The sequence below is a fragment of the Mustela nigripes genome, chromosome 6, assembly GCF_022355385.1.
Source record: "Mustela nigripes isolate SB6536 chromosome 6, MUSNIG.SB6536, whole genome shotgun sequence".
In the NCBI taxonomy this organism is placed as follows: Eukaryota; Metazoa; Chordata; class Mammalia; order Carnivora; family Mustelidae; genus Mustela; species Mustela nigripes.
Genome location: NC_081562.1, coordinates 93,077,616 through 93,095,951, shown reverse-complemented (window position 1 = coordinate 93,095,951; position 18,336 = coordinate 93,077,616). Strand labels below are relative to the sequence as shown.

General features: G+C 51.1%; 3 protein-coding genes across 5 annotated transcripts; 2 read left to right on the top strand and 1 right to left on the bottom strand.

Annotated features, from left to right (window-relative positions):
• Positions 1 to 32: 32 nt before the first annotated feature.
• EEF1AKMT3 (EEF1A lysine methyltransferase 3) lies at positions 33 to 7,756 on the bottom strand. Its single transcript, XM_059403580.1, has 3 exons — positions 7,580 to 7,756; positions 7,345 to 7,456; positions 33 to 1,946 (listed from the first exon to the last, which is right to left on the bottom strand). Exons 1-3 carry the CDS (start codon positions 7,754 to 7,756, stop codon positions 1,555 to 1,557), a joined length of 681 nt encoding a protein of 226 aa, XP_059259563.1. The 3' UTR covers positions 33 to 1,554.
• Positions 7,757 to 7,902: 146 nt separating this feature from the next.
• Positions 7,903 to 11,808, top strand: METTL1 (methyltransferase 1, tRNA methylguanosine). 3 transcript variants are annotated; one of them, XM_059403578.1, is made up of 6 exons: positions 7,903 to 8,003; positions 9,223 to 9,386; positions 10,344 to 10,528; positions 10,619 to 10,732; positions 10,903 to 11,004; positions 11,168 to 11,808. In XM_059403578.1, exons 1-6 carry the CDS (start codon positions 7,918 to 7,920, stop codon positions 11,321 to 11,323), a joined length of 807 nt encoding a protein of 268 aa, XP_059259561.1. In that variant the 5' UTR covers positions 7,903 to 7,917; the 3' UTR covers positions 11,324 to 11,808. The 3 variants fall into 3 exon arrangements, with proteins under 3 accessions (XP_059259561.1, XP_059259560.1, XP_059259562.1); XM_059403577.1 differs by lacking the exon at positions 7,903 to 8,003 and adding an exon at positions 8,010 to 8,481; XM_059403579.1 differs by lacking the exons at positions 7,903 to 8,003; positions 10,903 to 11,004 and adding an exon at positions 8,010 to 8,481.
• Positions 11,809 to 12,694: 886 nt separating this feature from the next.
• LOC132019859 (25-hydroxyvitamin D-1 alpha hydroxylase, mitochondrial) lies at positions 12,695 to 17,458 on the top strand. The gene is made up of 9 exons (XM_059403576.1): positions 12,695 to 13,030; positions 13,678 to 13,868; positions 14,387 to 14,589; positions 14,668 to 14,868; positions 14,952 to 15,124; positions 15,331 to 15,503; positions 15,705 to 15,783; positions 16,067 to 16,264; positions 16,581 to 17,458. The coding sequence occupies exons 1-9, from the start codon at positions 12,815 to 12,817 to the stop codon at positions 16,692 to 16,694; spliced, it is 1,548 nt and encodes a 515-aa protein (XP_059259559.1). The 5' UTR covers positions 12,695 to 12,814; the 3' UTR covers positions 16,695 to 17,458.
• The last annotated feature ends 878 nt before the right edge of the window (positions 17,459 to 18,336 follow it).

The following is an 18,336-nucleotide window of genomic DNA, read 5'->3' as shown; positions in this document are numbered from 1 at the left end:
AAATAACAATTCAAGACACGTGGCAACATTTTATGTTTCTTTATTTCCGTTCATCTTTCAGAGTCATCCATTTAGGACTCACGACAAACTTGTGAGGTAGGTGGATGGGTTCAGAAATTTGGCCAAGGGCACCTGGGGAGGTAAGAGTGGAGTCCTTTCAACAAACCCTGTAAATATTTGTTGAATGAGCAAAGTCTTTATTGGACATCTACTGTACGCTGGGAGCTGTGCTAGACTTCAGGGAATTAGAGAAGAGTAAACCACAGCCCTACCCTCCAAAATAATCTAATGGTGAGAAAATAGGGAACAGGCAAGTAACCACGTAAGATCATGTAAGTCCCATAAGATGAACAAACAGTGAAAGGGTCTCCAGGGAGAAAGAAATCACACCCAAACAGGAGGCTCTGTAAAAGTTTTTTTCAGGAAAGAGGTGAAGAGTAATAAAGATTTTGACAAGTAGACATAGCCCTTCCAGGCAGAGAATCACCAGAAAGAATGAAGAAAACAGGGAATTTAGGTGTGGAAATAGGGAACAAAGAGTAGACATTTGGAATTTGTCCAGAGGTTGCAATACACATAGGAAACCAGTTGAAAATGAAAAAGAAGAGTAATTTGGGATCACTCAGGTTGGACTGAGTACCAAGCCAAGGGGTGTACTCTTGCTGTAGGCATCCGAAGCTAATCAGAGCCGATGTGGGAAGATCAACAGAGTTTGATAAGTGGCTTCAATGGGAGGGAATGGAGGCCAGGAATCCAGAGGAGGTGATATGTGGCCCAAGGAGTAAAAGGGAGCCCCAAGTAGAGGTAGCTCAGTGGGAAGAAAAAAGAGAGGAAGACAAAACACATTAGCAAGGAAGGACCAACAGGGCTTGGAAACCTGAAGAAAACCCAAAGATGAGAAAAACCTAGTACTTAGTGATCCCGGTTCCAGCTCCAAAAAGGATGAAGAAGCCATAGTCCAAAGGACAGCTTGCTGCCTATTTCCCCAGCTTTAGGGCAGGCAGGATTTGACCTAGTTAGGGCCATGGTCCCACCAGACTCTGTCTCCAGAAGCAAGAAGTGGGTGGTCTGAGGTTCATTCTTTCCTAGTCCCCCAGCAAAAGCCTGAATTCTTTGGATGCAGAGATGATCTTCTTTCCCTTTAAAAAAAAAATTCCATTCAAATCTGGCAGGGAAAAAAGTCTATTCTGTATTAAAAACAAAACAAAACAAAAAACAACACAGCAGGACTGGAAGGGTTCAGGGACAGTCTATCTGCAACCACTGTTCTCACTTCCCATTTGTCACCCCTATCCCTAAAATTCTTCATTTCATCCTCTGGGAACAGGAACTGGGAACTTCCTTTGTGCTCTAACCCAGCGCTATGAGGGCTCTAAGATTCCTACCAAGCAGGCACCTCCTAGCACCAGCCCAAGAGTATCTAGGGGAACAAAGAGGGAAGGAGGAAAGAGAGAGGCAAAGGAAACCCATACTTCTCTTCCTCATGCTTATGGCTTTGGAGATACGGCAGTTCTTTTCTTAGGACAAGGGGTTCAGAGGAGCAGAAGGGTGTTGTCAAGCAGGTCTTGGTTCCCTTTGCCTGGCTCTATAGATGTTGACATTCTCATCCTCATCCCGCTGGGCCAGCTCCAGTTGGAAGTGCTGGGGCAGGAGGTGCTGAAAGAAGCTCTCTGTGCCATGTTCCTCTCTCATCTTGGAGGCCAGATAGATGGTGCCATGGGGCCCGCATAGGTGTTGGAGGGTGCCCAGCAGCAGTGGGAAGGTGGGCTCCAGGTACACGATATCAGCCCCCAGCACCAGGTCATAGTCTCCAGGGAAAACATGCTGGTCAATCCCCCAGGATAATGCGCGGACCTGGGCCTGACCTCCAGCCGGCACATTGGCCTGGACGTTGGCCTGGATCTGCTCTAGGGCCAGGGGCAGGTCAGTGATGGTAACATTGCCCCCTGAGAGAGAGGAAGGAAGAGAAATGCAAGTCAGACAGACCAATCAAGGGGTCTCGGCTCCTACCCAGAAGGCCCAGAGACCGCAGGGCCTAGAGAACAGTGTCCTGCCAGCCCAGAGTGCACACTTGGGCTTTTAGTTACCTTAACCTCCATCTCACTTGCTGCTGTCCTCGTTGCTTTACATTCTACAACATCAACATTGTCTTTGAGCTGATCTTCAAATTCTCTGTCCAACATACAACCACTGGCGTCACCAGAAGCCTGGGCAGGACCGAGCTGGAGAAGGGCTATGTATGCATCCAGCCCCTACTGACCCACACCAAACTTCATGGGTCTGGAAAGCTTTCCAGAAGACATGGCCTCAGCAAGCCCCAAAGGACACGCAGGAGTTAGTTAGGTGGAGCTTCCCAGACAGAGAACAGAGAGTGCAAAGGCCTGGGGATGAGAGCATCACAAGTTCAAGGAAGGCTGAACCTTAGGGCATGTGGAAGGAAAGAGAGAAGTATCAAGACCGGAGAATAACGATGACATGCTAAGAGACTCGAGTTTGATTCTGAGGGGGCTAGGTTTTATAGGTAGAAGCAGAGGATGAGGATAATCAGATTAGCACCTCAGAAAGCTTCATTCATGCAAGAAATACATGTACTGAGCCCCTACTAAGTTCTGGCAGCACAGTGGTGAGCAAGATAAAACCTCAGCACTTCCTTGAGTGTTGTGAGAGAGGTAGAGACACACAAGATACTGCGAAACAGATCCTGACCATGACAACTGTTACAGACAAAGGAAAAATTCCTTCCTTCATTCATATTTATTTTGTGCCTCTGTGCCAGGTGCTGAGAATACACCAGTGAACCAATCAGACAAGAATCCCTCCCCTCAGAGGGATTCTGGTCTAGCAGCAAAAAATGGACAACAAACAAAACAAATCAAAGAAAATACACTGTACACCAGATGCTATGGCAAAGCATTAAGCAGAGAAGGGGGATAAGAATTGCTTCAGGGACGGGGCGGGACATGTAATTTTAAATTGAGTGGTTGGGAAATGGCTCGCTCAACAGATTATGTTTGGGCAAAGACCTGGAGGAAATGATGGAACAAACCACATGGATCTCTCAGGCTAAATGTACCAAATAAGGGACTAATACGTGCCGAGACCTTGGGGCAGGAGTGTGTCAGTAAGTCTGGGGAAGAGCAGGAAGGCCACTGGCTAGAGCAGAGTCTGCTAGAGATGCTCTCTCTCCCTCTCCCTCTGCCCCTCCCCATGCTCTCTTAAATAAAAATTGAATAAGTTAATAAATAAATATCTTTCAAATAAACAAGTGAATAAAGGATCACTCTGACTGCTGTGATGAGAAAGGATGGCAGGGGGACAAGTTCAGAAGTGAAGAGACCAGTTAGGAGACAGCTAACCCAACTGAGAGGTGATGCTCATTTGAACCAGGGTGGTAGCCCCATCTGAGAAATGGTCAGATCCTGAATGATTCTGAAGGTACAGTCAGCAGGATGTGCTGAGAGGCTGGACATGAAATACTAGAGAGAGGGGTCGTTTGAGCTGACTGACTAGAAGACTGAACTGCTATTTACTAAAAGGTAGAAGGCTATAGGAGGAGCAGGACTGGAGAGGAAGATCATTAGTTCCTGTCTATATGTGAGGTGCCCACCAGACAACCACATGAAGATGTCGGGTAGGTAGGATGTTCCACAAACAAATCTGGAGATGGAAATGGGAGTTACAGGGTCATGAGCATAGAAACGGGATTTAAACCCATGAGGTGATGGGATTGCTTGGGAGTGGGGAGTATAGACAGAAAAAGGAAGCGGGCGGGGCACCCGGGGTTAAGCGTCTGCCTTTGGCTCAGATTGTGATCTCAGGGTCCTGGGATGAAGCCCTGCATTGGGGTCCCTGCTTGACGGGAAGTCTACTTCTTCCTCTCCCGCTCCCCCTGCTTGTGTTCCCTCTCTCACTGTGTCTCTCTTTGTCAAATAATAAATAAAATCTTTAAAAATTAAAAAATAAAAGAAAAAAGGAAAAAAAAAGGGAAGGGGTCAAAGGACAACTCCAGTGCAAGTGAGGTGGGCAGAAAGCAGAAGTGTGGTACCCTGGAAATGAAAGGAAGCATTTCAAAGAGGAGGGAGAGTCAAATGCTGCAAAGTCAAGTCAAGTGGGCTCATAACCAACTCCTGTACTTACAAACATGGAGTTGGTTTGACTGCTGCAAATAAGGGCAGAAACGTGGAATGGATTGAGGGAAAAGTAAGACAGGAACTACAGATGAAGAAGATTAACTCTTTTGAGGAGTTTTGTTATAAAGCAGAACAGAAAAATGGGGTGGTAACAAAAGAATATGTAGGACCAACAGTTTTTTTCTTTCTTTTTTTTTTTTAAAGATTTTATTTATTTATTTGACAGAGAGAGATCACAAGTAGGCAGAGAAGCAGGCAGAGAGAGAGGAAGGGAAGCAGGCTCCCTGCTGAGCAGAGATCCCGATGCGGGACTCGATCCCAGGACCCTGAGATCATGACCTGAGCGGAAGGCAGCGGCTTAACCCACTGAGCCACCCAGCACCCCCAACAGTTTTTTTCTAAGAGAAAATATGGCATATTTATATATGTAATACGTGTGTGTGTGTGTGTGAGTGTGCATGTGTGCGGGCGCGTGCACGTGTGTATAGAATGTTCCAGAGAAAAGGAAAAACTGGTGATGCAGGGGGGACAGGGGATGGGGAGGAGGTTTGCTGAACAATGTCTTTGAGTAGATAGAAAGTTTGGGGTCCTGTTGACAAGTGGAGAGCCTGACTTAGCTAGGAGCACAGTGTGTTTATGGATGGTAACAGGAGAGAAGGCAGCACTTAAAATGGACACAGTTAGGTGAGTAGACATTGTGACATGAACGTGGAAAATTTTCTATAACAAAATAGAAGCAATCAGAAGAGATGGGCAACAAAGCCATCAGCTGAGGGTGAAGATGGGATGGAGGCCAGTAGAGGTTTGAAGGGAAAGAAGGTAAAACAGATGTTTGGGAGAACAGAAGAATACGTGCACAATGGAAGAACACGTGCACTGCCAGTAACAGACTAGCTGGGCAGTGCTTAAGGACTTAAGTTTAGTAATGACAAATTCAAAACGAAACCAGTCAGCACGGTTGTGTATATACTAGGAGGCCTAAGCTAGCCTGGAGATGGGGATACCAAAGAGACTTTCCCTTGGAAGTGATGTTTGAGCTGAGCACTGAAGGATGCATCTGAATAAACCAGGTGGTTCAAGAGTACTATCTGTATGAAGGCTCCATGGATGAGAACATCAAGACAGACTTAAGGCACTGAGAGAAGGGTAACTGACAGCATGAGGAGCACAAGGGAGGGAGAAGCACAGAAAGAGGCCAGAGAGGGAGGCGGGACCGTGGAAGCCATGCCAAAGTTATTGGTTTGATTTTGAAAGAACAAGAACTCATTGAAAGATGGGAGTGAGAGGCGATTACAGGTGCATCTTGAAAAGATCACTCTGGGGCGCCTGGGTGGCTCAGTGGGTTAAGCCGCTGCCTTCGGCTCAGGTCATGATCTCGGGGTCCTGGGATCGAGTCCCACATCGGGCTCTCTGCTCAGCAGGGAGCCTGCTTCCTCCTCTCTCTCTGCCTGCCTCTCTGCCTACTTGTAATCTCTCTCTGTCAAATAAATAAATAAAGTCTTAAAAAAAAAAAAAAAAAAGAAAAAGAAAAGATCACTCTGCTGGGTAGAGTGGGCAGAGGTCTGGGAGGGGGCAAGGAGTCAAAGCAGGAAGACGAGGTGGCCTAAATGCAGCAGGGCAGGCAAGTGCCCATGGTGGCATGGACTGGGGAGACATCAGTGTCGATGGGAAAACGTGAGATTTGAGAGATTTTTAGAAGATAAAATCAGTAGGACTTGAGTAATGGCTATGGGGGTGAAAAAAATGGACATGTCAAAGGTGATATCTAGGTTTCCCGTTGGGTAGATGATGCTTTGGTTCACTGAGATGGGAACACCTGAAGGAAAAACAGCCTGGGTGCAGGAAGAACACAAGATCTACTTTTGGCATGCTTACCTTCCCATGGGTAAGCTTGAAGACACTTGTGAAAACCCAAGGAAGAAACAACAGTGGCCTGAACTGGAGATGGTAGGAATAGGAGCAGACAACTGGGGAACTATTAAGGACTTATGACCCACAGGTTTGACTGATTGCCGAGATGTGAGCAGGAGAGAGCAAAGGACACGATGACACCTAGATTTCTTATTTGGCAGCTGGACAGGGGCAAAGGAGGAGAACCCAGTCTTGGAGCAAGTGGAAGCAGGTGTTCCCATCCATATTACTCACTTTTCTCCCATTTTAGCATAACTGTATATCTCTCCTCTGCTCTTCCTTCATGGAAAATTGCTTTTAACATCCCTTGGTTCTGTGAGCCTGCTGTGTTCGAACTGTTCACCTTCTCACTTCACAGTGCTTCTCTTTGAATTCCCAGGGATCAAGGGACACATAGCCAGAGCATGTCCACTGGCTCTGTGCATACATCACCATAATTCCAGTACCATAACATCTGCCCCCACCTTCCCCACTAGACCATAAGCTCCTCAAGAACAGGAAAGGTGTCTCACTCACTGTTATATCCCAGTACCTGGCACGATAGAAGGCTCCAAACAGATATTGACTGAATGAACACAAGAATGAATGCCTGTCTCTGGGAAGACTTCCCTGAATGTGACCTAGTTGTGTTCCCAAGAACAAAGACATTTGCATTACTAGGGAGATGACATCATAAGTGTTTTAAATGAGTGTTTTGGGTGTGAGGTTTTGCCTGCCCATTAGATTATAAATTAGGAGCTGTTTCCTTTGTAGTTTTGGATCCTTGAAAAAAAAGTGAAGCAAAATTTTCCTTACCTTTTCCTTCCCGAAGTCTGCAGTGCCTAATTCCTACCCCCACTTCCCCCACAAAAAACACCCTAACCCTCAAGAATTCACGCTTATTTCTCCCAAACAGTTAAAACCCTAAAAAACCTAATATCTGCTCTCCTCTGGTTTAATACAAGCAGATTGCTCCCCCTACAGAATGCCCCCAAAGATGCATTTTGACAAAACAGCATGTCAAAGCAAAGGCGGTTTTAAGTGACGGTATTATTCATGAAATCACAAAGAGCAAAAAAGTAGAAAAAAGTCCTACTCCTTCTAAGGCCTGCCCGGTTTTTATTTCCTGCCCCCAAATCAACCATCCTGGGTGCTTTCTCTGGCACACAGAAAGAGGATGCGCGCACGCACGCACACACCCCGTTTGTTAAAAAGAGACTGGTCGGGTCGCAAATCACTCCCCTCCCAAGAATCCAGGGAGTGACAAATTTCTCCACGACCCAGTCCCCACCCCCACTCCACTCGTATAACAAAGCTCACGCACCCTGCAGCGCGGCCAGGATTCCCACGATGCCCGTCCCTGCGCCTAGTTCGATCACTTTCTTGCCTCGGAAATCCACATTTTGACTTTCAAAATAGTTGCACAGGCTCAGAGCCTACGGGGAGAAAGGGGGAGAGAGAAAGAAAAAGGCTGTCGCGTGGATGGTTCCATATGGCAGAGGGAGAGTCCAGAGTCCTGACCTCCCGGGGGCCCTCGTCCAGAGCCGCCCACTCCTCACCGCGTCCCACACGCGCGCCGCCACCCCGAGGCGGGACCCGAAGTTCTGTGTGATGCTCAGCACGTGCCCACAGAAATAGAACCGGCTTTTCTCCGAGTACGACTCCGCGAAAAGTCCGACTTCACGCGGGAACACGTATTCGGAGTCTGATTCACGATCTGAGCAGGGGTCGGCCATCCGGATGAGAGCGCACGCGGACCCCCAGGCCAGCGCTGGTATCCCGGATCTGGGACCGGCTGGGGGTGTGGGGCCGCGGATCGCCTGGGCTTCTCCGTGGCACCGAGCCCCGCCTTCCCGAGTTTGCCCTCCTCCCTCCAGTTTGACTTCCTGCAGATGGGATGAGAAGCTGCCCCTCCCGCTCCGGTCCCCAGCGCACACCCGACGGGGCTCACGTCGGACTTCGCGGGGCAGACCGGGCAGACAGGTCTGAGACCCGGGGAGAGGGGAGAGGAGTGAGAATTTTACTGTAGGAAGAGGGAGTCCTGAGACTCCTCTCACCTGCGGGATGCACAGGTGCCTGCAACTAGGAAAGAAACCCAGACCACTTAGAAGCGGGATAACGAAAGGGGTAGGGTGCCAGGACTGACTTTGCCAGTCCAGCTGGAGACCCGCGCAGCGAACGCCCACCGCTCCGGCCGCCGCCCACCCTCGCCGCGCAGGTCCGCGGAGTATACTGTTGGGTCTTTAAGAGGCGGGGTTGATTCGTAACGTGCCTGATTGCGTCATTATCCTGCGCCTCGAGCCTCGGTCTCCACGTGTGTTCAGTGGACAAACCCCGGACTGGGGATCATGGCGGGAGCTGAGAGTGGGGACGCGGCGGGAGCGGAGGCCCCGCAGCCCCAGAAGCGCTACTATCGGCAACGTGCTCACTCCAACCCCATGGCTGACCACACGCTGCGTTAGTGAGTGAGCAGGGCAGGGGGGCGGGAGCAGGGGGAGGCAAAGGAGGGCGGAATGTTTGCAGCATCCCGCAGCAATTCGGAAGGGCTGTTCCGGGACGGTCGGTAGGGTCACAGAGGTACCGGGAGGCTCGGCTGAGGCTCGGCTGGGTGACGTCAGCGTTAGAGGTGGGTCGGGGAGATTTAGGAGAGGGCGGAGTTGGAGGGCTGAGAGGGGGCGTGGCGTTCTGCCCCAAGTCCCAGTTGTGGGGTAAGTCCGGAAAGAGAGTAACTTTGACTGGAGTGTTGCAGGCGGAACGTTGTTTCCATCTTTCGGTTTCGTTTATCGGATTTAATAAAAAGCCAAACATAAACACACATCCCACCCACACCTTAATCCATCCTCTTCCCATAGAGCACATAAACAGAGTAAGGTCCCAGTGCCTTAGGCAGCCAATCTCTGGGGGAAGGGAACTTGTGACCCAAGAAGGAGAGCTGCCTGACCAGAGTCACATCAACTCCTAGAAGTGGAGATGGGCAGGTCAGCAATCATGAGCCTCATGATGGGCCTATGATTCACACTGGGGTTTAAGGGTGGTTTCCATTGTGTCTGCTAGAGACCACAGAGCCCAATGTTACAGAATTTTTGAGAATAGCTCTTCCCATTTACCTCCCACCCTTATCCATCTGCCCACACACATGTAGTACCACTTCCGCAATGGCTTGACCAACCTTCTCATGTCCCTCGTGTCTTCTTTCCAATAGCCCTGTGAAGCCTGAAGAGATGGACTGGTCTGAGCTATACCCAGAGTTCTTCACTCCACTGACTCAAAATAAGAGCCACGATGACCCAAAGGATAAGAAAGAAAAGAGAGCTCAGGCCCAAGTGGAGTTTGCAGACATAGGCTGTGGCTATGGTGGCCTATTAGGTAACACTCTGGCCTTTTCTCTAGGGCATGGAGAGGCAATGTCTAGGTTGTGCTACCTCAGCAGGTTTGGTGGGGGCCATAGTTGGCCTTTCCCCTTCGGACCAGACACCAGTGCTGTGACATCAGTGTGGAGAACCTCTGCTTTCCCCGTACTCTGGGTCTGTGGCCTTTGTCCTGGAGAAGGGAGGGTGTTGACTCAAATGCCTCTTAGAACTTGGGTTGTTCTGTCTGGCCCCACCCCTGGCCTCGGTCCCTCCTTGAGCCGTTTCACCTGCAAGGTGCCGGGTCAGTGAGCTGGTCAGCACAAGCGTCAGAGATAAGTCACTGTAGCCAGTGATCCTGAACTGTCTTTCTGAGGGATTCCACCACTCTCCCTCTCTGCCCCACTGCTTCACCAAAACTCATTGTTTCTGTTCTACTCTCGTGTTTTCAAGTTCCTTCTGTATTGTCTGATTGTCTGTATTGTCCCAGCCCTGCATGCCAGGCCACTTCTCTATTTTTAGATCTTCCCATAGAGGTAACAGTATGACAGAGAGAGGAGAAACATGGTACTTGGGGGCAGAAGAGCTCAGTTCAAGTTCAAGTTCTGCCTCTTCTTAGCTCTGTGACCTTGGGTATTTCTGACCTCAGTATCCTCATCTTCTCAATTTACACAGAGTGTTAGGAGGATTAACTGAGTCAATGTGTGAAAACACTGAAAACTCGGAAGCACTTGCAAATATACATGTATTCCCAGGCCCTCCCACTTCCAGTCTGGGTAATAGTCTTTGGATCTAAGCCTAACCCTAACCTTAACCCTCTTCTCCAGCATAGAACCAGCCATATACATATCTCTTCAACCACACTTGCCATTCGTGATTTTGGCAGTTGCAGATTGGCAGTTCCTTTCTTTTCTTGACCCCTTTGTACTTCCTGTAAGTATGAGGTTGACGATTCCATTCCTATTTCTGTGTCCAGTGGAACTGTCACCGTTGTTCCCGGACACACTGATCCTGGGTCTGGAGATCCGGGTGAAAGTCTCAGACTATGTACAAGACCGGATTCGGGCCCTTCGAGCAGCTCCTGGAGGTGGCTTCCAGAACATCGCCTGTCTCCGTAGCAATGCCATGAAACACCTTCCTAACTTCTTCCGCAAGGGCCAGGTGGGGAGCGGCTCCGGTGGGTAAGGCTGGTAGGCAGGTATGGCACTGAAGCCAGGCTCTCAACCCTGTCAATGCCTGTCTGTCTCACAGCTGACAAAGATGTTCTTCCTCTTCCCTGACCCACATTTCAAGAGGACGAAGCACAAGTGGCGAATCATCAGTCCCACACTGCTGGCAGAATATGCCTACGTGCTTAGAGTCGGGGTGAGTTGGGAGTGGGAGGGAGGGAGGGTTGAGCGGCCTATTCAGAGACCTTCCACTAAGAATTCCACTTAATTAATAAATTAAGCATTTAGGACTCACGCCACCACTCCCATCATCACCCTGCTCAGCTGCATGCAGCCCCCCATCTCGGGTGATTTTTGCCTCTGCAGGGGCTTGTATATACCATAACTGATGTGCTGGAGCTACATGACTGGATGTGCGCCCACTTTGAAAGGCACCCCCTTTTTGAGCGTGTGCCCCTGGAGGAACTGGTAGGTAGGGGCCCTGAGGGGAGTTGTGACAATGCAGGCCTTTTCCGGAGTGGTTCTGTATTCTTTGAACCCAGCTCAGTGCCAGGAAGATGGGGTGAGAGTCTCAGGGCCAGGGGCTGTCTGAAAGGTGGGCAAGGACTTATGGAATCCTTCTTTTTCCCAGAGTGAAGACCCCATTGTGGGACATCTGGGCACCTCAACTGAGGAGGGAAAGAAAGTCTTACGCAACGGAGGCAAGAATTTCCCAGCCATCTTCCGAAGAATACAGGATCCCACCCTGCAGCCAGTGACCCTCAGTCCCACCCCTCTTGGCCACTGACAGCCTACCTTGCCTTAGCTTGATCACAGGACCTTCCTAGCCGAGACTGCCAGGGCCAAGAGGGAACAGTTTTTCAAAGAAGTTGGGAGAACTTCCCAAGCCAGAAGCCTGAGATTCACAACTGACCTCTCATCTTCTTGCCTGTCTACCACCAACAGAAAGCAAAAGAAGCTAACTGGGAAGGTCAAAAGACCTTGGACCAGAAGGGATGTTTGGAAGGGTGTGGGGTCTTGCCCTTCCTTAGCACTCCCTTCTTCTGGGATCTCTCCTTCTCAGTGAAAGTGAGGAATGCAGTTCTCCACTATCCATCTAAACAGCTTGCTAGACTCAAATTGCCTGTCCACTTGTGTTTACTTTGCAGTCCTGGAGATAACGTGTGTGCATGTGCCCCTGCCCATGCTGCTATTTCTTGGGAAAGGCTAGAGCATGTATCACGTGCCTTCTCCCATCCCCAACCCCCAATCCTCTCCCTGCCTGAAACTTGACCTGAGGAATCTGCTGTCTTTATTGTTGCTGTCTGTGGAGAGTCCTGGGTCGGGATGGTGGAGACCCTCTCCTTTTTCATGTTGACCTTCGATTCCAGAATTTCAGAGCTAACTGACTGGCACAGATCCCAGTGGCAGCAGGGTGGAGGAGTAAGGAGCAGAGAACTAAACTGTGCAGGATTCTGAGGCTAAAAGCAAAAATGGACTGCTGACTAGAAATCCCCCCTCCTCTCAAAGACGACTGAGTCAGCTGGAGATTCAGAGCACTCACGTAGCCCTTCTTCCATCTAGGAGCCCAGAGAAGTCTCTCAACTTTTCTAATTTGTGAAAGGTTCCTTTGTTTCTGCTCCTGAAGCCCTAGGTTCCCATGGCTAGAAAGACAGGGTTTGTTGACCTAAAAGACTAACCCCTTCTCAAGGAGCAGAGATGAAGGCTTCTGGAGCCATTTTAACCCATTAACCTACCCACCATCTGCCCAGTGTCAGGTACAGGAGGTGGGAAAGCTGTGGGAGTGCCAGCAAGTTCTGCCTAGCTATGGAGAAGGCACAGCCCCATATACCAAGAATATGGAGACGGCTACAGCTGTGCCTCTTCCCTTCCCGAAGGCTGAAGGATGGGGAATTCCTGACAATGGTCCCAAGAGGGCCTGGCTCCCTGGGGAAGTAAGAATACTAGAGACTGACTCTGTACCTCAATATCCTAAACCTCACCAAAGAGCCTTTACCAGGAAGATATCTTTAGGCAACTGGACCAGGGCACCAGCCCAGAAAGGGGGAACCAAGGCAGACCTCCCTTCCCAAGAGGGTCATTAGGAACAAGAGACCCCAGAGAGCTGCAAGGTAACCCCAGCCCCGCCTACTGTGCCTGGGTGCTAATCTTCAGCTCAACCACTTAGGAGGGGATTGGCTGAGGAGCTTGAAGAGGGGGCGTTGCCACTCTCTCACCCAAAGATTTAAATAGGGGCTCAGGAAAGCAAGCAAGATGCCTGGGAGAAGTCCTCTCCTTCATGGGTTCCCTGAACCAGACCATGACCCAGACCCTCAAGCTGGCCTCCAGAGTGTTCCAGCGCATCCACTGTGCTCCCAAGCTGGGCACCTCACTGGGTTCCAGAGGCTCCGACTCAGCGCCCCGGAGCTTGGCGGACATTCCAAGCCCCTCCATGCCAGTCTTCCTTGCTGAACTCTTCTGCAAGGGGGGTCTGTCACGCCTACATGAGCTGCAGGTAGAGGTGGACGTTCATGGGAATGGAATGCTGGGGAAACGGGCTTTGACAACACCAGAAAAGACGGACTAGTACGCAAAGTAGGAGGAGGGCCAGTGACAACAGATACCCATGAATTAGAAAAGTTGGAACTGCGGGTGGTGGTTGGACCTGCGCGGGGTCCATCCCCACACCCAGCAGAAGAGTGCGCTCAAAAAGCGCCTTCTCACGGTACTGAAGTGGAGGCCAGGTAGGTCTAGAACAAGTGGCCGGGGAGGTGGAAATGCACAGTACCTTCCCCGCGCGTCGGACTTAAAGCTACAGGCGCTCCTCTTCAGTTACTAGGAGTTTGTTCTGAGATAGTCCACGTGAGGAGCCTTCAAGGATTTCTTCGCCTCGGCTCAGCCCGGGTGACCTAAGAGAAGTCCTGAATATCTGCTTTGTGCAGAGGCCCTCCGTTTGCCCATCGCACCCAAACTTCTAGGGATGGGAAGTGGGGGAAAGAAAAGGAGGAAGGGTTTGCAGCATCACGGCTATATTCTAGCTGGGAGTCGGTGAAGAAACAAGCTCCCTCTTGCAAAACCCAGCCAACACCCTTGACGTTGACAGGGACCAAGCTGGAGGGCCCCGGCTGGGGTCTCCAGTGTCTTCCATGCCGGTTCTCCCAGGTGCAGGGCGTTTCGCGCTTTGGGCCGGTGTGGTTGGCCAGCTTCGGGACGGTGCGCACTGTGTACGTGGCAGCCCCCGCGCTCATCGAGCAGCTCTTGCGACAGGAGGGGCCCCGGCCGGAGCGCTGCAGCTTCTCACCCTGGGCAGAGCACCGTCGCCGCCAGCAGCGGGGGTGCGGACTGCTCACCGCGTGAGTCTTCCCTGGCCCCAAAGCCCTAACGCCCGGCTGCTGCGTCCCTCTCCTGTAGCTGGTCTGGGAACAGTCTGTCTCGGGGTGTGGAAGGAGACTGGCCTCTCCCCCACAACCGTCTAGCACACTGTGTTTCCCAACCTAGCCTGTTTCCCTCAGGCTCAGGTAGAACCCCGCCTTGGTCCCCCACCCATCTCCTTGTCTTTGTGGAGTCCGGAATCCTGGAAATCTGTTGAAGGGGCGAAGGTACCAGGACCTAGATGGAATGTAAGATTCCGTGACTCAAGTTACCCAGGAACGCAGCCCTCCCTGCCCCCCAGCTAGGAAATGAGTAACGAGGAAGGGGGACGGAAAGCAGGCGCAGGCAGGAGCAGGGTTTTGTACCCCAAGGGAGCAGCTGCAATCCTTTTCCTGGCCACCCCAGCCGAATACGCTCCATCTTCACCGCAGCCAGCCGGGTTGGCCGCCTCCACATACCCCCATCCGCCCTGATGCGCCCCCTCTCTGCACACCCGCAGGGAAGGCGAAGAATGGCAGAAGCTCCGTAGCCTCCTGGCCCCGCTGCTCCTCCGGCCTCAGGCGGCCTCCCGATATGCCGGGACCCTGGACGACGTGGTCCATGACCTTGTGCGGCGACTGCGGCACCAACGGGGACGCGGTGCTGGGCCGCCCACCCTGGTTCGGGACGTGGCTGGAGAGTTTTACAAATTTGGACTAGAAGGTGAGTCCCAAGACGGGGCAAGCGTGGGAGGCTCCCGCCTGGTCTCCGGGTGCCCTGACAGCGCCCCCTCCCGCCCAGGCATAGCGGCGGTGCTCCTGGGTTCCCGCCTGGGCTGCCTGGAGGCCGAAGTGCCTCCCGACACAGAGACCTTCATCCGCGCGGTGGGATCGGTGTTTGTGTCCACGCTACTGACCATGGCGATGCCCAGCTGGCTTCACCGCCTCGTGCCCGGACCCTGGGACCGCCTCTGCCGAGACTGGGACCAGATGTTTGCATTTGGTAAGGCCCGGAAATGAAGTGGGGATAGGGCAACATAAAGCTGTTTATGGATGGTGAGGCATCCCTGTACCTTCCCCACACAGCCCAGCAGCACGTGGAGAGGCGGGAGGCTGAGGTAGCCTTGAGGAGCAAGGGAAAGCCTGAGGAGGACTTGGGATCTGGGACACACCTGACCTACTTCCTGTTCCGGGAAGAGTTGCCTGCTCCGTCCATCCTGGGCAATGTGACGGAGCTGCTACTGGCCGGAGTGGACACAGTGAGTTTCTTCTCCATGTTGGGAGCCCCACTTCCAGAGCTTAGCCTCTCCAGTTTCAGGGGCCACTTTGCCGCTGCAGGGGATCCACTGTGACCCTTTTGTCCAGCTTGGCTTAACATTTCCTGAACTCCAGACGGCCTCATATTCTGCCCCCTTTACTGGCTGTCCACTCTCAAAACCTCTGAGACTCTCAGCTTTCCCCCCAGGTATCCAACACACTCTCCTGGGCTCTGTATGAACTCTCCCGACACCCTGAAGTCCAGACAGCTCTCCACTCTGAGATCACAGCGGCCCTGGGCCCTGGCTCCAATTCCCACCCCTCTGCTACTGCTCTATCCCAGCTGCCCCTGATGAAGGCAGTAGTCAAGGAAGTGCTAAGGTGAGGGGACAGGAGAAGAGAAGCTAAAGAAAATGTTGGGAAGGGCTGGGGAAGGAGATGCTGAATGGGAGTGGGGAGGAAGTGCAAGGAAAATGCATACTCCTGACCAAGAATGGCTTTGGATGTCAAGGGCTTGGGGTCAAGAGGAAGGCTACAGCCCCCAGCCTCACCTTGCTATTTCCCTCTTGTTCTGCAATCCAGATTGTATCCTGTGGTACCTGGAAATTCCCGTGTCCCAGACAAAGACATTCGCGTGGGTGACTATATTATCCCCAAAAACGTGAGTAGAGCCGATGGGCCCCTTTTGTTAAGCCATCCCTCACAATCTTAGGCCCCATCTTGTTTTCAAACACTCCATATAAGCCCTTCACCTTCCCTTTGGCCTGAATGCCTCTCTCTGGAATGTAATGGTGCAGTGGAGCAATCATTCCAAAATTAGCCCCAGAAAACTTACCCCATCACCAACCAGCGCCTGCCTTTTCTCCAATCCATATATCCTCTTTCTATGTCCCTCCCTGCTTCCGTGGGCCCAAACTGACAAGTTTATGTTCCTTCCCCATCAGACGCTGGTCACATTGTGTCATTATGCCACTTCAAGGGACCCTACCCAGTTTCCAGAACCAAATTCTTTTCGTCCAGCTCGATGGCTGGGGGAAGGTCCAGGCCCCCACCCATTTGCCTCTCTTCCCTTTGGTTTCGGCAAGCGCAGCTGCATGGGGAGACGCCTGGCAGAGCTGGAGCTGCAGATGGCTTTGGCTCAGGTGAGTGATCTGGACATACCTTCCCCAGACATGAGAGACTCTGACCCTCTAAAGCTATGAGGTCTTTTGACAAGCATAGCAAAATGTATGAATTGGTAAACCTAATCCTCTGAAATTTAGCAATCCTGTTTTAAGTCTAGAGTGAGCAAGGATATTTGGACATTTTTTTGCCCTGCTATAATCCCTTAAGAAATTCCCTACTGACCACAGGTGTCATTTCAGATTTGACCAACCTAACACTAATAATACCCTTTAGCAATCAAACCCACCATTATAGACCCCTCCCAAAGTGAGAGCCTTCTTCTTCTCTTTCCAGATCTTGACCCACTTTGAGGTAAAGCCTGAGCCAGGTGCTGCCCCAATCCGACCCATGACCCGGACTGTCCTGGTACCCGAGAGGAGCATCAACCTACAGTTTGTAGACAGATAGTCCTGTGGAAGGAGGCTATCACCATCAACCTTTCTCTCATTGTAGGGATTTATTAGCCACAAGACCAAGAGATATGGATTCCCCCTGAGACCTATTTGACTAGACTGGTTGGAAGGACCCTAGCAAACTGCTTGAGGCAGCCCTGACCAAGGTGTGAAATATGCCTTGACCTGACCCTTCGGGTCCTGAGAAAACCAGAGTCCCTTTGCCTACTCAGCTTTTCTCCTGGTCTCAATCATACGCATCCTTCAAGGGCCAGCTCAGATCTGAACTCATAGTGTTGGGTGGCCTGAGGATGGATTCCACCACTGCCTTTTTGGGCTTCCACAGTGTTCAGGAGCTGCTGGGTAAGCACTTACCATGACATGAACTCAGTTATGCATCTGGTCTGTACCTGGTTGGTCTTTCTTCTGTGTGAGCTCTTTGAGAGGAAGAATGAGACCTTATTCCATCTTTATATCCCCTGAGTGGGTGGTGCCATACAGGCTCTCAGACTGAATCTGGACCATGTGGCAGAAGGGATAAGCAGCTTACCAGGAACTGTCTACTCTCCTTTTTCTTCATCTTCTCTCTAGCAAGGTGAGTCAGCCCTCACCTGCTTTATGATGTTTTAAAACTCTCCTTGACTCTCTGGTCACCATTAGAGGTTGGCTTGTCCCACCACTTAGTTCCTGGGCAGAGACGCCTTTGGGCCTCTAAGCCTTCCTTTTATATATTGGTATTTTTTAATATTCACAGTTTTGAAATAAAAGAATCAAATGTTCCATCCTTGGTTTTGACTTACTTCTCTTCCATTTCTACTTCCTACAAGTCCAGGAGGCAAGACCCTCACCCAAATCCGCTGCTTTGATTTCTCTTGTCCTGGCAGTGACCTCCGTAACAATGGGAGGTCTAGACACCTGGGAGAGTGGTTTGCCTCACAAACCCAATACGTTTCTGTCTGTACTGGGAAGAGCCAGAGTTTGGCTCCCTGTAAGAGATTAAGGGGGTGGTGGTGAAAAGTAATACCAGGGTTAGCCTGTAGAAATGGGTTGGGGAGCTAGGGATTTGCAAAGATGGCCAGAGGCAACTGACTCTGTTGGAAGTACTTCTGGAACCTGGACTGCTAGGACCAAAGAGTATCTGCCCTCTCTGGAAAAGTTGCTCTGAGGTAATTTTCTTCAGAGAAAGACAGGGATACATGCACAGAAGTGAAGTTAGACAGACAGGATGAAAGCTGAGTGTGGAGGCATCCAGAAGCCCTGGGGCCTTGAGGCAGAAGCAGGTAGGGCAGAAGGATCCTCTGTTTCCCTGAGTCAGCATTCTCTGGCCCCCCCAGAGGCTGGGCACAGTTCTCCCCTTGCAATGTATACAGATTAACTCATCTTCCATACAAATAAATCTCTCAGCACACTCCCTGCTGCCCCTCTCTAGCCTAGATTACCCTCCCCATGTCAGGACTTGCCCCCCTGCCTCCTGCTCCTCTCCATTCCAATTAGCCGGATGGAGATGGAGACACTTCCTCCTCCACCAGCTTGGCCCCCTGCCCTAGACAGGGCTCCTTGACTACAGACACTGTTTGCCACTGGGCCTTCTGAGGGCATCTATCTTTGTAAGATCTAGAGAGGGGCACAGTTTACCCGAGGCCTTATGCAGAAACCAA

What these genes read in the sequence shown, in the direction of transcription:
- EEF1AKMT3 (XM_059403580.1), bottom strand. Translation starts at nt 7,756, where the DNA reads ATGGCCGACCCCTGCTCAGATCGTGAATCAGACTCCGAATACGTGTTC. An exon ending in CGGCGCGCGTGTGGGACGCG is followed by an intron (nt 7,457 to 7,579) that starts GTGAGGAGTGGG and finishes TTCTCCCCGTAG; the next exon opens with GCTCTGAGCCTGTGCAACTA. An exon ending in AATCCTGGCCGCGCTGCAGG is followed by an intron (nt 1,947 to 7,344) that starts GTGCGTGAGCTT and finishes CCTCTCTCTCAG; the next exon opens with GGGGCAATGTTACCATCACT.
- LOC132019859 (XM_059403576.1), top strand. Translation starts at nt 12,815, where the DNA reads ATGGGTTCCCTGAACCAGACCATGACCCAGACCCTCAAGCTGGCCTCC. An exon ending in CACGCCTACATGAGCTGCAG is followed by an intron (nt 13,031 to 13,677) that starts GTAGAGGTGGAC and finishes CGGTTCTCCCAG; the next exon opens with GTGCAGGGCGTTTCGCGCTT. An exon ending in ACTATATTATCCCCAAAAAC is followed by an intron (nt 15,784 to 16,066) that starts GTGAGTAGAGCC and finishes CTTCCCCATCAG; the next exon opens with ACGCTGGTCACATTGTGTCA.
- METTL1 (XM_059403577.1), top strand. Translation starts at nt 8,369, where the DNA reads ATGGCGGGAGCTGAGAGTGGGGACGCGGCGGGAGCGGAGGCCCCGCAG. An exon ending in ACTTCTTCCGCAAGGGCCAG is followed by an intron (nt 10,529 to 10,618) that starts GTGGGGAGCGGC and finishes TCTGTCTCACAG; the next exon opens with CTGACAAAGATGTTCTTCCT. An exon ending in CCTACGTGCTTAGAGTCGGG is followed by an intron (nt 10,733 to 10,902) that starts GTGAGTTGGGAG and finishes TTGCCTCTGCAG; the next exon opens with GGGCTTGTATATACCATAAC.